Raw genomic sequence first — 14088 nt, 5'->3', positions numbered from 1 at the left:
CATGTAGGGAATACAGGTGCAAATATTGACATGCTCTGCTTTACAGTCCCACTGGTCTGTGAGCTTCTCAAAGGTGGACAGTATGGATTTTTTCTGGTATATAATAACTGCTTACTAAATGAACTACAATCTATCCCAAGTAGAATATAAACATTTTCAGGAGGACTGTCAAGGGCGGGGGGGGGGGGGGAAGGACACATATGTAATACCCTTTGTAATACTTTAAGCAATAAAATATATATATATATATATATATATATATATATATTTTTTTTTTTTTTTTTTTTGTCACAGAAAGCATTTATTACCACAGAGGAAATCAGGAGCCCACGCCTGGCAGCCTGGGCAGTGTGTGTGATTGGGAGAGGGCAGTAGGCAGGACCCCCATCAGTCATGTCTGGGCAGTCTCTGACCAGCAGGTTTGCTGGGGCCAGGAGAGCTGGCGTCTGGGCTTGTATGTTTGTATGGCTTAGGAGGTCAGCCTTAACAGGCTCCTCCTGGACAAAACAAAGGACAGCCAGAACCAGGGACAAGAGCTGCACAGACACCAACTTAAAATGGAAATCAGATTAGGTTCATTACATCAGGACGTACATTTCACCCTGATCACAAAACACAAGGAAGGGTGCACTGGGCTCTACTGGATGGCCTTTGAGATAAGATGCTTTTAGAACGTAAACATTGGCAGGGCCTTTCCCCTTGCTACCAGCAAGCAGCACACAATTTTCTAGCCAGCTTTAAAAGTTACTGTTATCTCTGTTATCTGTTATTATTTGGGTTTTGAACAAAATTGATGGAGTAAGAGCCAGTAGAGGAATCCTGTTTGATCTGGAAATTTTCTGTGGAGAGTCCAAAAGGTCGGAGAACCAAGTTCCCAAGATCTTTTAGTTTACCTAACATCTCTTCCTTCAGTCTTTCATTTCGTTCTTCAATTTGCTTAGGTAATCTCATACAAGCTTCCCTGGCTTGGTGCACTGATGGGTCTTTTTCTAGAATGGACTTGTAGTCTTCCAGGGCTTCATCGAGCTTGTTGGTGCTCTCATATAGCTCCGCTCTCCTCAGCAGGGCCCTAATGTAACTGGGGTTTAGCTGAATGGCTTTGCTGCAGTCACTGATGGCCATCTCTTTCTTGTCCTGTTTCATCCTTGCAGCAGCTCTATTTGAAAACAGAATAGACCTGTCTTTCTGGAAGCAGGATGGGCACATTTGAAGGGCTTGACTGTAAGAACGTTCAGCTTCTATGTAATCTCCTTTCTTAAATTGCTCATTTCCCTCCTCCTTCAGTCTAGTGCTCTCTTCTCTTCTTTTCTGTTTCTCTTCATCTGGCATGTTTTTTTCCAGTTCTATTAGGTATAAATAGACACTCATCAATATCAGTGCAGACCTGTTTATTTGACTTAGCAAAGCTGATCCCCACACCCTGCACCATGGACCCTGTGAAGCCCACCGGGCAGGCGTCACATCTGAAGCCGGGAGCTAAGTTCACGCAGCGCACACCCGGGTAGCAGGGATGGTATTTGCATTTGTTGAAAAACATTTTCAGGGATTACAGCTTCCATGATGCTTTACTCTTAGCACTTGATGTACTGGCTACAGATTTATTGTTTAACAAATGTTTTTTGATTGATTTTACCATTTCTCTCCATTTTTTCTACCAAAAATCATATTGATAGAGATAAATCTCTAAAGTGAGTTTCCATAATAAAAAAGGTATTCACAATTTGCAGCTTGTTAATGATAATCTTTGGCTTTACTTGGAGCAAATCATTGTTAAGACTAAATCTACTTTGTCTTGATCTATTTTTGGATTGTCATGTGGGGACTTTTTGGTGACCAGGATATGCAATTTGGTGCATTTAGAAAAGTTTGTTATTGTTTAAAGAAATAGGAAAGCTGGTATTCTGTATGGCTCTTAGAAAATTCCTTAATCACTTTGAAACTGTTGTATTATGTACTAAACTGGAGGTTATACTTCTATTGAAAGAATAAAAGAATGTTACAAAATGCACAGGCCCAGCTGCCAGGCCTAATTGCCTGTTTTAGCTCAACTCCCCAGGCTCCCCCCCCCCCACTAGAGATAGGAGCAGAGGGAAAGACGCCCTCCCTGAGGAGGTTCCAGGAGATAGCCCCAACAAAGGGCAGGCTTCAATCAACCATTGAGATAAACAGGTTGTAAAAACACCAAGCGGGAGTGCCTTATCCCTATCAAGACACAAACCAGTCCCCTTTGGAATTTCTTTGTTCTCCTCTTACCCTCCTGCATGCCACCCCTCCCTGATGTGTGATTTTTGCATATAAAAAGATGAAAAACCCCTGACTGGGCGCCCATCTCCTCTGCTCCTGCGTGAGTATGAGCTGAGCCCCAGCGCGCTCTGGAATAAAACCTCTTGCAGTTTGCATCAAGGGACGTCTCCTGCGGTTGATTGGGGTCGCCGTCGGTCGGTGGGACGGAGTGGGTTCCCTCTCCGGGGTTCTCACATTTGGGGGCTCGCCCGGGATCAGACGACCACCCCTCATCCGCGGAGCCGACCTTGGAGGTAAGGGGGGTACCCGAATTGTTTGTCTTTGTCTTGTGTTTGTCAAGCGGTCTGGATTTGGGCGCGCGCTTTCGGTTTGGCAGCCGTTCGGCAACTCGTGAGAGTGGCCGAACAGTGGTCGGTAGACGTGCCTGGAGGACCACAGGTTGCAGCCTTGGGGGACGCCCCAAGGGTGGTGGAGATGCCGGGGACGCCTGGTGGTCTCCTTTAGTAAGGGCGCTGATCGGGTTCAGCTGTTGGATCAGAGATTGTCAGGATCACGCCCGTCTGATTCCGCTATGTGTTTGTGGCAGACGAGGAGGGGGAAGTGGGTCCTCGTGTCTGCAACTTCTGTGTTATTTGTGTTTTTGGTGGCATACGAACTGACTATGGGACAGACTCAGTTTTTCTTCCGCGGGGTCGGAAGGCTGTTCTTAGGTGTCTTTGTTTGTTTGTTTGGTGTCTGTGTTCTTTTGTTTGATTTTGTGGACTCACTGGACGGACGCTATGGGACAGACTCAAACTACTCCTTTAAGCATTATGGTCGTTTTAAAGTCAAGGGCTGGGTCAAACCTGCTTGTCAGCCTCAGGTGTGGTTTTCCAGGACTGCTGAGAACTTGGGACCTTGAAGCTTACTGAATTCAAATGATAAAAAACTTATGTCTTGCATTTTTGAAGGTTATTCTTAAAAATGTTACTGATTGAGAAAAACTGTGTGTTGTGGTGGCTAAATGCCTTTGCTGAATGAATGTCTGGTGAAAGTGTGCGAGTGTGGAGGGAGGGGGCCTGCCCTCTCCTCTCCTTTGTGTGGCTCCACAACTTTGGTCAGGCGGGTACCTGAGTGAAAATCTGTGAAAACAGGTCACCCCTCCCTTGTCTGTCTCTCGTCACCGATCATCATGAGGTCGGGACAAAGTAAACCTGCTGTTCTTAATTACATGTTGAAAAATTTTTTAAAGGAATACAATAGAGATTGTAAAATTAAAGTGAATGCTAAAACACTGAGGAAGCATGAGTGAACAGCTGTTTGTTTGTGTGGAACTAGCCAATTTGCTACCAAAAGGGGGGACTGGATGCAGTCTTAACTCCTCCGGTAGGTTCTCACCAAAACGTTGGTCAAGAATTCTGTTCTGGAACATGGGTGCCAGGAGTGCCCCCACGCCCGTCTGGGGAGTTGGGCATTGTTTTGTTTATCTGCTCAGCTTCAGTCTGGGCTAGTCTACTGAGAGCGTGAATACGAGTGTTTATCTATTTTGGCTGCTCATTACTAGTCTGTGTAAAGTGAAAATTACTTTGATTTATTTTGCATTTCTGTTAATTCATCTGGCTGAACGTTTGGACTGGACCCGCGGTGGGCTGCAAGAATCTCTAGCAGTTCTCAGAGTCTTTTGCTCGCCACTACAGAAGGAATCAGCCCACTTAGTTAATATAAATTTCTGTCTATCAGTTGCTCTTTGCTCTTACCTGGGTTGTAAATCACTGTAATTCCAAGATTGCTTAGTTCTGAGATTGCTTATAAAAGAGTAAAAAAAAAAAAAAAAAAAAGAAAAAAAAAAATCTGTGAGGAAAAGCAGCCTGGGCTGAGAGAAGTGGGGGGGTTGGCAGTTATGCTGCTGGCTGCAAACCTAACAGGTCTTATCAATGAACTTCAAGGTTACAAAAAGTAACTGTAAGCACAGTCTTTCTCTGCCCTGGTTTATTCTTTTAACCCCTCCAATGCTGAATCAGACCGATACCTGTTCTTAGTTTTATCACAAAAGGTCTAGATATATCTTAAGAGTAAAAGTACATTTAAAATATGTTCATAAATATTAATCTAAAATTGCCGAATGTTCACCTTTGGTAATCATTAAAGGATTAAGGTTTCTAAGAATAAAATAAAACAACAACTGAACTCCCGCTAGAAAAGAGGAGGAGGAGTCTGACTCAGACTGGCCGAAACCTTGTTGGGTTAGAAAAACCGGAGGCTGCATATTGAACTTATAGGCTGCAGTTTGCTGGGCAGATGTCCGAGCCCAGTTGTGTAGAGGTTAGCTGCCTCTGTGCAGCAAACAACCTTCTCCTGTGCCAGAATACATTTTAAGAAAATAGAATGCATAATAGACCAGTAAGCTGGGACAAGTAAAATAGGGAAACTGAGCAGAAACCACTTTCTCCCCAGATGACTCAGCACAGCCTTGCCTAGGTGAAGAGACCTCTCCAATGATCCTGTCCTTAGCAGTGCCGAGAGAGAAAGAATGGAGACTTTGTACCCCCCAGCCAAAGGCCCCCACATCTGTTCTTGTCAGGCCCCCATCAGGGGACTTGGGCAGTGTTCCTGTTATCTGCCAAAATTCCCAAGACTGTAAAAGTACTTGTTCACTGAAAAGGTGTAAATATGGATGTTTATTTGATGTTTATATGTCTACTTAGGTGTAATTATTTGTAGATAAATAAAACCTCTGGATAATTTTCTGGTGATTCTGGAGCAGCCTATTCAGTCTTGACAGAGCCAATGGGACCAGTAACATCTAAGAAGACACCAGTTCTAAGAGCCACCGGACAAACTGCCTTTTTCCTTGGACATCAAAGAGGACTGTGGACCTCAGAAAGAACACGGTAACTCATTCGTTTCTAGTCATGCCAGCATGCCTGTACCCCTTACTTGGATGTGATCTCTTACAGAAATTGCAAGCCATCCATAAGCTTGTTCGAGATGCCCTGCCAGTGCCACCTCGGACTCTGTACATCCTTTCCAGCCTGGGGACTCGGTATGGGTAAAGAAGTTCACAACCCCAGGACTCACCCCAACTTGAAAAGGACTATTCCTGCAGAAAATTGCATAATAGACTCAGATGATGCCTGCATCTTCATAAACATGGCTTCAGAAAGACAAGGACAATTTTACCTTATATAGAAAGGTCAAAGTATGGACTTTAGTCACCTCCCTAAAACGTTTGTATAGCCCTGCCATATCTCATGTTTAGTAGCAGAGGATTTGACTGCCTGAAGAGGCCATGATGCCAATATTATGTTATTATGTTTCATTGTATTAATGTGTTGTATTAACCTTCAATTCTCTTACAGGTTTAAATGCAGCTGTAACTGGCAAATATCCAGTCTCCCACACTGAGGAACATTGCTATAGCTATGTGTTAGCTGTCCTGGAAGGGGACTATGTGGGGTGAACTCCAAAAGTAAAGGGTGTCTAGCTGCCAAGAGGGCAGGTGCCCAACTGGGCAAAGGAGAATACCCATCAGGTTTTAGTCTCTATCGAGAGACAGTTGACAGTTGGCAGCCTGTATACTATCTTTTGGGCCTGTTTGACCATGCCCATGTCAGAGGTGACACAAAACCTCAACTGTAGAAAACTGGGAAAAGCCTGTTTGGAATAGAAGGCCTAAGGCATGGTTATGCATTTTTTAAGGACATAGAAAGAAGGTTTAAAGGCTAATTTGAAAGCATGAAATTTAAAAAAGGTTGTATATGTGATAAGAAGGAGAAGAGAAATGTTAAAAGAAAATTAATCAAATGATACAGGCCAGTAAGTCAGAAAGAGTAAATAATTTACATTCTGCCTCCCTAAACAGAGGGTAAATAGTTATGCCAAAGTACTTAGGGAAAATGATAAAAGAGCAGTAACAAGAAAAATCAGAAGATCTTAGAGCAGATCAGTATGTTTTTCTCCTTATATAATTCCTCTGAAATTTGGCAATGCTTAATAAGTCATGGCAATACATTTCTTTGCATAAATTCAATAAGACCAGTTTCCAGTAGTGGTTTTATTTAATGAAAACTTTGACTGGAGTATCATGTTTTAAAGAGTTCTGTCTGAGCTCTGAAGACTTGAAGCCAATAAAAGTGCCACAGGAAAAGCCTGGTATCCTGCTTGGGAGCCCTGAAGATGGCTGGCGCTGAAGCGTCAGGCCCATGCCCTACCATCACTGGCGGTTGGTAAGAGTAGAAGGGGAGCAATAAGGATGCCTCTGCATCCCTGCGGAACCCCATACACTCTGGGCCGCAACGAGTAGGAGGGCTACTGAGATGGGCCTTAAAGCCTAGAGCGTGGGCTCAGGTGGAGTTGCTACAGGTGAGGGATTCACCTAACGCAGCAGATACAGCAGGCAGGCCTGATGGCAGCTGGATGGCTTGGCTTCCTGGCCCTACGGGGCACATTAAGATTCAATCATGAAATTCCAGCACAGGTAGTCAGTTACCATTCTTGTTGTGTTTATGCAAACATCAGGCCAAATTGAATACAGTAGATAAATTGGTCTTGATTTGGCTTTTTGATAGCCATAGAGGAGTTTTAAGAAGAAAAATCCCATTTCAACAGAGGTTATTAAAACTGAAATGTTTTCTTTCCCTCCCACCAGACCATTGTTACAGTTTGTCTCTGCCAGGTCACAAGCCCACCTCCTTCTGCGCCCAGGCCTCATCGTCCCTCTGACAGATAGCAAGGATCTCTTGGCTCTGAGAGAAACTTCTGTCCCTCCTCAGCACGAAGCAGCTACAGAAGAGAATTCAACGCCCATTTTCCCTGAAAGAATTCAGAGCCAGGATCCTTGAGGTAATATAGTAAGTAGTTAGACAGACATGAGCAGAGCAAGGACGATGGGCCAACTGGCACTGACTCCCCAGAAGCAGGAGGGAACTAGGCTGCAGACAAAGCAGCCCAGGAGGCTGCCCTAAAACCAGTGGGCCTTTACAGATTCTAGTGACTCTTCCAGACCCTGTACTACTCATCTCACCCGTTTACTCAAGTTCTTTCAGGCTTTCCAGTCTACCCAGAAAGCAGACCAGAAGCACATCCAAGATGATCTGCCTGTATCCGGTTCATCCCTTCCAACCTGGTGACACTGTTTGGGTAAAGAAATTTGTCACCCAAGGACTGAAAGGACCACCCCCACGGCAGTCAGGTCGACGGGATCCCGACGTGGCTTCATCACACTCGGCTTAAGACAGCCCAGGCAAAATAGGGAAGTCCAGGACTCAGTGGACCCTCATATCCACCCTTATGGGTCCTCTTATTATATTGCTTTTAATTCTTACTCTTGGGCCCTGTATCTTAAACCGACTGGTCACCTTTATCAGAGAAGGAATAAGTGCTGTGCAGGTACTAGTGCTCAGGCAGCAATACCAGTCTCTCCGCCAGAGAGATAGTTTCGAGAAGGAATGTCTAGAGACAGAAGTTCCATGATTAGAACTTACCAAAAAGCAAATGGGGGAATGAAAGAATAAAAGAATGTTACAAAATGCACAGGCCCAGCTGCCAGGCCTAATTGCCTGTTTTAGCTCAACTCCCCAGGCTCCCCCCCCCCCCACTAGAGATAGGAGCAGAGGGAAAGACGCCCTCCCTGAGGAGGTTCCAGGAGATAGCCCCAACAAAGGGCAGGCTTCAATCAACCATTGAGATAAACAGGTTGTAAAAACACCAAGCGGGAGTGCCTTATCCCTATCAAGACACAAACCAGTCCCCTTTGGAATTTCTTTGTTCTCCTCTTACCCTCCTGCATGCCACCCCTCCCTGATGTGTGATTTTTGCATATAAAAAGATGAAAAACCCCTGACTGGGCGCCCATCTCCTCTGCTCCTGCGTGAGTATGAGCTGAGCCCCAGCGCGCTCTGGAATAAAACCTCTTGCAGTTTGCATCAAGGGACGTCTCCTGCGGTTGATTGGGGTCGCCGTCGGTCGGTGGGACGGAGTGGGTTCCCTCTCCGGGGTTCTCACACTATAACCATATGACTCACTTAGGTTCCATTTAATTTAAACTATTAGATTCAGCTACCTTGATTATCTACATTGGGGATCAGCAAAATATAGACAGTAGACTAAATTTGGACCACCACTTGTTTTTTCAGATTCAATTGTATTGGAACAGAATTACTCTCCATTACATATTGCCTGTGGCTGCTGCAGCAGCAGAGTTGAGTACTTGCTACACAGACCCAAAGATTGTGGTTCAAAGACCAAAATAGCCTTGGCCGGTTTGGCTCAGTGGATAGAGCATCAGCCTGGGGACTGAGGGGTCCCAGGTTCGATTCTGGCCAAGGGCACATGCCTGGGTTGTGGGCTAGATCCCCAGTAGGGGCTGTGCACAAGGCAGCCCATCAATGATTTTCTCTCATCAGTGATGTTTCTATCTCTCTATCCCTCTCAACTTCCTCTCTAAAATAAAAATATATATATATATATATTTTTTTTTTTTTAAAAAAAAACAAAGACCAAAATAGTTACTCTCTGACCCTTTATAGAAAAAGTTGGCCAACTTCTGATCACATTCACACCCCCCCCTCGCCGCCCCACCCGCATTTTAGAGAGAGAGAGGGGTGGGGGAGAGAGGAAGAGAGAAAGAGAAATAATAATAAGGCAGAGACATCAATTGGCTGCCTCCTACATGCCCCCTCTGGGGATCAAGCCTGAAACTTGGGCATGTGCCCTGCCCAGGAATTGAACCAGGGACCTCTTGGTGCTTGAGTTGATGCTCAACCACTGAGCCACACTGACTGGGCTCACATCCCATTTTTATTAATCTGCACTGATCAAATACATTGATCAAATAGTTGTTGCTATAGACTGATTGTTTGTGTCCCCCTATCCCAGTCCTTAAAATCATATATTAAAACCTAACCCCCAATGTGATGATGTTTAGAGGTGGGACTATTAGAAAGTGATTAAGCTATGTGGGCTCCGCCCTTATAAAAGGACTAGGGGCCCAGTGCATGAATTCATACACCTCGAAAGGAACTGCAGTGGGCACAGGGGCAGGTCTCGGCCCATCCTCCATGCCCCGGTCTGGCCCCTCCCACCATGCCCCTGGTACCCTGTCTGCCAGTAGCCCCACTCCCACTGTTGCTGCTCCCACATGCTGACGCTGGCCTTGCTTGCACCCGCTGACAGTGCCAAGCAATCAGGACTGGCACCAGGTGCTGGCAGTGGGTGTGAGCAGCGGCTCTGGCATTGGCAGTGGGTGCAAGCTGGACCAGCACCAGCAGCAGGTATGAGTGCCGGGTGGGACCATGGCACGTGGGAGCAAAGTAACCACCAGAGGCTCACCCCGATGGCAGCAACCGGTGCTTCACCTTGGTCTGGCATCCCCGCTCACCTGCTTTACCATCCCACCACGGCCGACACCCTCCATGTTCTGTGCTCTGCTGCCTACTGCCGACACCTGCATGTTCCATGCATGCCCCTTGGTGATCAGTGCACGTCATAGTGACCAGTTGTTAGGTTGTTCCGCCATTCAGTCTTTTTGCATATTAGGGTTTTATATATAGAGACTAGAGGCCCAAACTGGCAGTTGGACATCCCTCTCACAATCCAGTCCTGCTGGATCCTAACCACTCGCCTGCCTGCCTGCCTGATTACCCCTAACCACTTCTGCCTGCCAGCCTGATCACCTACTAACCATTCCCCTGCTGGCCCGATTGACCTCAACTGCCCTCCCCCGCTGGCCTGGTCTCCCCCAACTGTCCTCCCTTGCATGCCATCTTGTGGCGTCCATCGTGTAACAACATGGGGGCAGCCATCTTGTGACCACATGGGGGTGGCCATGTTGTGACCAGATGGGGCGGCCATCTTGTGTGAGGGCATGACAATTTGCATATTACCTCTTTATTATATAGGCTGTGTCCTTATAAAAGACCCCGGAACCTCCCTTACCCCTTTTGCCTTAGGGAGACACAGCAAAATGGCAGCTGTCAATGAACCAGGAAGCAGACCCTCATTAGACAGTGCCTCATAGAATCTGTCAGTCCCTTGATCTGGGACTTCCCAGCCCTAGGAACTGTGTGAAATATATTTCTATTGTTCTTAAATCACCCAATCTATGGTATTTTGTTATAACAGACCTAACAGACTAAGATAGTCATCAAACATCCTCTTGGGGTCTTACTGTATATATTTTCCCACATAGTCCAAGAGTGAAACTAACTGTAATAAAGCAAAATAAAATTAACTTAAAAAACCAAATGCTTGATCTGCGTAATACTGAATATCCCACGTTTTCTTGACAATTGGACTTTTTAAAAAAAATATTTCTATTGATTTCAGAGAGAGGAAAGGAGAAGGAGAGAAAGAAACATCAATGATGAGAGAGAGTCATTGATTAGCTGCCTCCTGCCCTCCCCACAACCAGGGCATGTGCCCTGACCAGGTGTCCAACCGTGACCTCCTGGTTCATAGGTCGATGCTCAACCACTGAACCACGCCAGCTGAGCGACAACTGGACTTTTTATTTCTACCTGGATGCTGCTGTGCAATTGGCTCTAGGGTGCTTCCAGCGCCTTTTTTTTTTTTTTTTTAATTTGAAGATGCAATAGTAATGATCTTTTGCATTAAAAATGAACTTAAAAGTCTGTCTCTTCTTTCATGCATGATAGTTATTACCTTATTGTATTCTTGACTCCTGTTCAAGCCTCAGTTACTTTGGTCTTATAGATGCACTATGCCATAATTAAAGCCACAAAACTAGGAGAGCCTTCCTATGTTTTATTAGAAAATGAGTTTTATTTTAGGTGTTTCTCTTATCTAGATTAAAATAAGCATGAAGAATATAGGGTTATATTCTGGGCTGATGTGGCTAGGTTGGTTGGAGAATCATCCCGTATACCAAAAGTTGGAGGTCTGATTCCTGGTCAGGGCACATACCCAGGTTGCAGGTTCAATTCCGTGTGGGGCACATTCCTAGGTTAAGGGTTTAGTCCCTGGTCAGGACTTGTTACAGGGGCAGCTGAACGATGTTTCTCTCTTTGTCTCTCTGTCTCTTTCTCTCTCTCCCTCCCTCCCTTTCTCTCTCTAAGATAAATAATAATTTAAAAACAGAATGCAGGGGAAACAATAAGGAAATCTAATGCTGAAAAGGTAGCTGATACCAATCAATGATACCATTCAACTAAAACTATATATCCATAGTCAACAGCAAATGTTTGCAATGAGTTATCTCTTTGGCAGAAGCATTTAGGAGCTATTTAAGAACTTTCAGTCAGATGCATAATTTGAATAGCTTTAAAGAAATACGGTACTTATTTTCATTGTATTCTGACAACCTACCCATGTGATTATGCGTTATGATTATTTTCCTTTTCAGAGCCCTTATCACATTTTACAAAATTAATGCAGTTTATTCACCATCAGCATTTAGTAAAAATTGAATATTTTCAATCAGTAGACTAACCAAACAAATCACCTTATATTCTTTGCATGTTTTTCTATCTGGGCAGAATTGAGTGATTTTTTATTTATTTAGGCAAACAAAAAAAAATGGGGGAAAAAACACACAAGTTGTATACAAAAGTAAGTGGGATGTCAAAAATAAAAGCTTTCTGATACTCATAACCACTATGGCAACACTGAGGGATGTTTAATTTAGCAGTCAGATATTTTGAAATGGAAAATCTCAGCATTCTTTGGAGGTCACATTTGCTTTGATATTTTCCATTGTGTTTCCTTCCTTCTTGTGTTTTAGTCATTCCCTTCCGCAGCTCCGATTCCCTTCCCCCCCTCCACTTCACCCCCAAACCCCCGCCCCATGATTGTTCTGTTCTTCTTTTGGGAAAATGGATCTGAGAAAAGAAATATTACATCCCCCAAAATATTGTTAAAAACTGAGCTAATATTTGAAATGTGTTGAAAGTGGAATTTGGAATTGGTCTTAATCCCCTGGTTGTTGCCTCCTTTTCAGCTCTGCCTCGGCAGGTTGGCCTTTGTTTGTTTAGAGGCTGGCATGATGGATGAGCTGGTACCAGGCCAATGTGTTTAAGTAAAACCTGGGAGTTCCTGGGCTAGCAGAACACAATTCATGTAAAGCCTTGGGAACATCCAGCAACTCTATTCCTATCTCCACCATCAAAGAAACTAATTGGCCCCAATCACACCCTACTTTCAGGAGAGAAAAAGAAATAATGTGAGAGCACTCTCTCAAACTTTGAACCCAATTCTTATTCAAGCAGAAAACTTTGAATTTTCTTCCAAAAAACTGTAACAGAAACACATGGAGAATTTATAGTGAAGAATACTCTGGGCTCCAAACTCATTACAGACTTTCCCATCTGGCCTGAGATAGTAACAAGAATTACCTTCATTTCACAGGCAAGAAAATAGAGGTGGAGAAAGAATAAATGATTTCAGCAAATTGGAAAGGTAGGAAATTGAGCTTTAGTCTCCTGGCATTCATTTATCTATCCTAGAATAGTAAGCTTCCAGCATGGGAAGATTGTGTTTTGTTGTTACTATGTTGTTGTTTTCGTTTACACAGTCCAGATGTCATTGAATGCATGGATTTTACAATATGTTTACTTGGGCATCTGGTCAATGATTGAAACCTACAGTAGAGCAACCCATTTAGTCTTTGCATACTTTTGGTTATTAAATTCACCCTTAATATATTTTTATTGATTTCAGGGAGAAAGGGAGAGGGAGAGAGAGATAGAAACATCAATGATGAGAGAGAATCATTGATAGGCTGCCTCCTGCACGCCCCCTACTGGGGATCGAGCCTGGAAGTTGGGCATGTGCCCTGATCTGGAATGGAATTGTGACCTCCTAGTTCATAGGTCAACCACTGGGCTACACCAGCTAGGTAAATTCACCTTTAGATTAACTAAAATATCTCTGTTTTATCTTTCAGTAGTTCTACTCCATGGAGCTATATAGGACAAATTTAAATCTGTGTCACATCCGAGCCATTGGAATGTTTGAAGATGGTAATCATACTCTCCTTGGGTGAAAATTCCCTATGCCCTTTAATGATTCCTCGGTCAGTTTGGGCTCAAGGCTTATTTTCACTATTTTATCTTCCTGAGTTCCTTTTAATGAAAAATCTGTTCTAAAAAATGCAAAGTCTAAACCAAAAATGTAACTCCCCAGGAATTGTCTGAACATGGAAGTGCAGGTTTATGCATTTCTTTATTCTAGATTGTGTGCTTCTGTGACTATCACCTTAAATTAAAGCCTCAGTCTTCACCCTGTTTCTCCTTTACTCTCACACTTCTACCACACTCACAATACTTGTGGTAGCAGATGTGTGGGGGTTTTCCCCCACATCAAGCGATTCTGAAACATCCACTGGGTGTTCTTGCAATTTAACAAAATTCTGAGACTGTCTACCTGGAGATAATGTCAGATCCCCCAGGTCAAGGGCTCAGTCCCATGAGTCTGCCCCCCCTCCCTTCAGATGCCAGTAACAAGTAGTTACACAACTTCTGCCTAACTTGGCTATAAATCAGATTTCCATGACTGCTCCCCTGCCCTCCATGGATTCATTTATTTGCTAAAATAGCTCAAGGAACTCAGAGAAACACTTACCTACATTTATCAGATTATGAAAGGCTGTGATAAAGGACACAGATGGACAGCCAGATGAAGAGATAGATGGGGCAAGGTCTGGGAGGGTCCAGAGCACAGGAACATCTGTCCCTGTGGAGTTGGGGTTACTCACCCTCCCAGGACATGGATGTATTCACCAACCTGGAAGCTCCTCAAATCTCGCACTTTGGAATTTTTATGGAGGCTTCATTATATAGACATGATCAATCATTCATTCCATGTCCACCTCTTCTTCCCTCTTTGAAGAATGGGTGGGGTAGGGAACGG

General features: G+C 44.2%; 1 protein-coding gene across 1 annotated transcript; it reads right to left on the bottom strand.

Moving 5' to 3' along the window:
• Positions 1 to 267: 267 nt before the first annotated feature.
• Positions 268 to 1368, bottom strand: LOC118671801 (tetratricopeptide repeat protein 1). Its single transcript, XM_036340684.1, has one exon. It carries the CDS (start codon positions 1366 to 1368, stop codon positions 760 to 762), a length of 609 nt encoding a protein of 202 aa, XP_036196577.1. The 3' UTR covers positions 268 to 759.
• Positions 1369 to 14088: the final 12720 nt, after the last annotated feature.

This window comes from Myotis myotis, unplaced genomic scaffold, assembly GCF_014108235.1.
Source record: "Myotis myotis isolate mMyoMyo1 unplaced genomic scaffold, mMyoMyo1.p scaffold_m19_p_1, whole genome shotgun sequence".
Classification (NCBI taxonomy): Eukaryota; Metazoa; Chordata; class Mammalia; order Chiroptera; family Vespertilionidae; genus Myotis; species Myotis myotis.
The sequence above is the reverse complement of the archived record's forward strand: the minus strand, read 5'-3'. Positions and strand labels throughout refer to the sequence as shown.

What these genes read in the sequence shown, in the direction of transcription:
- LOC118671801 (XM_036340684.1), bottom strand. Translation starts at nt 1,368, where the DNA reads ATGAGTGTCTATTTATACCTAATAGAACTGGAAAAAAACATGCCAGAT.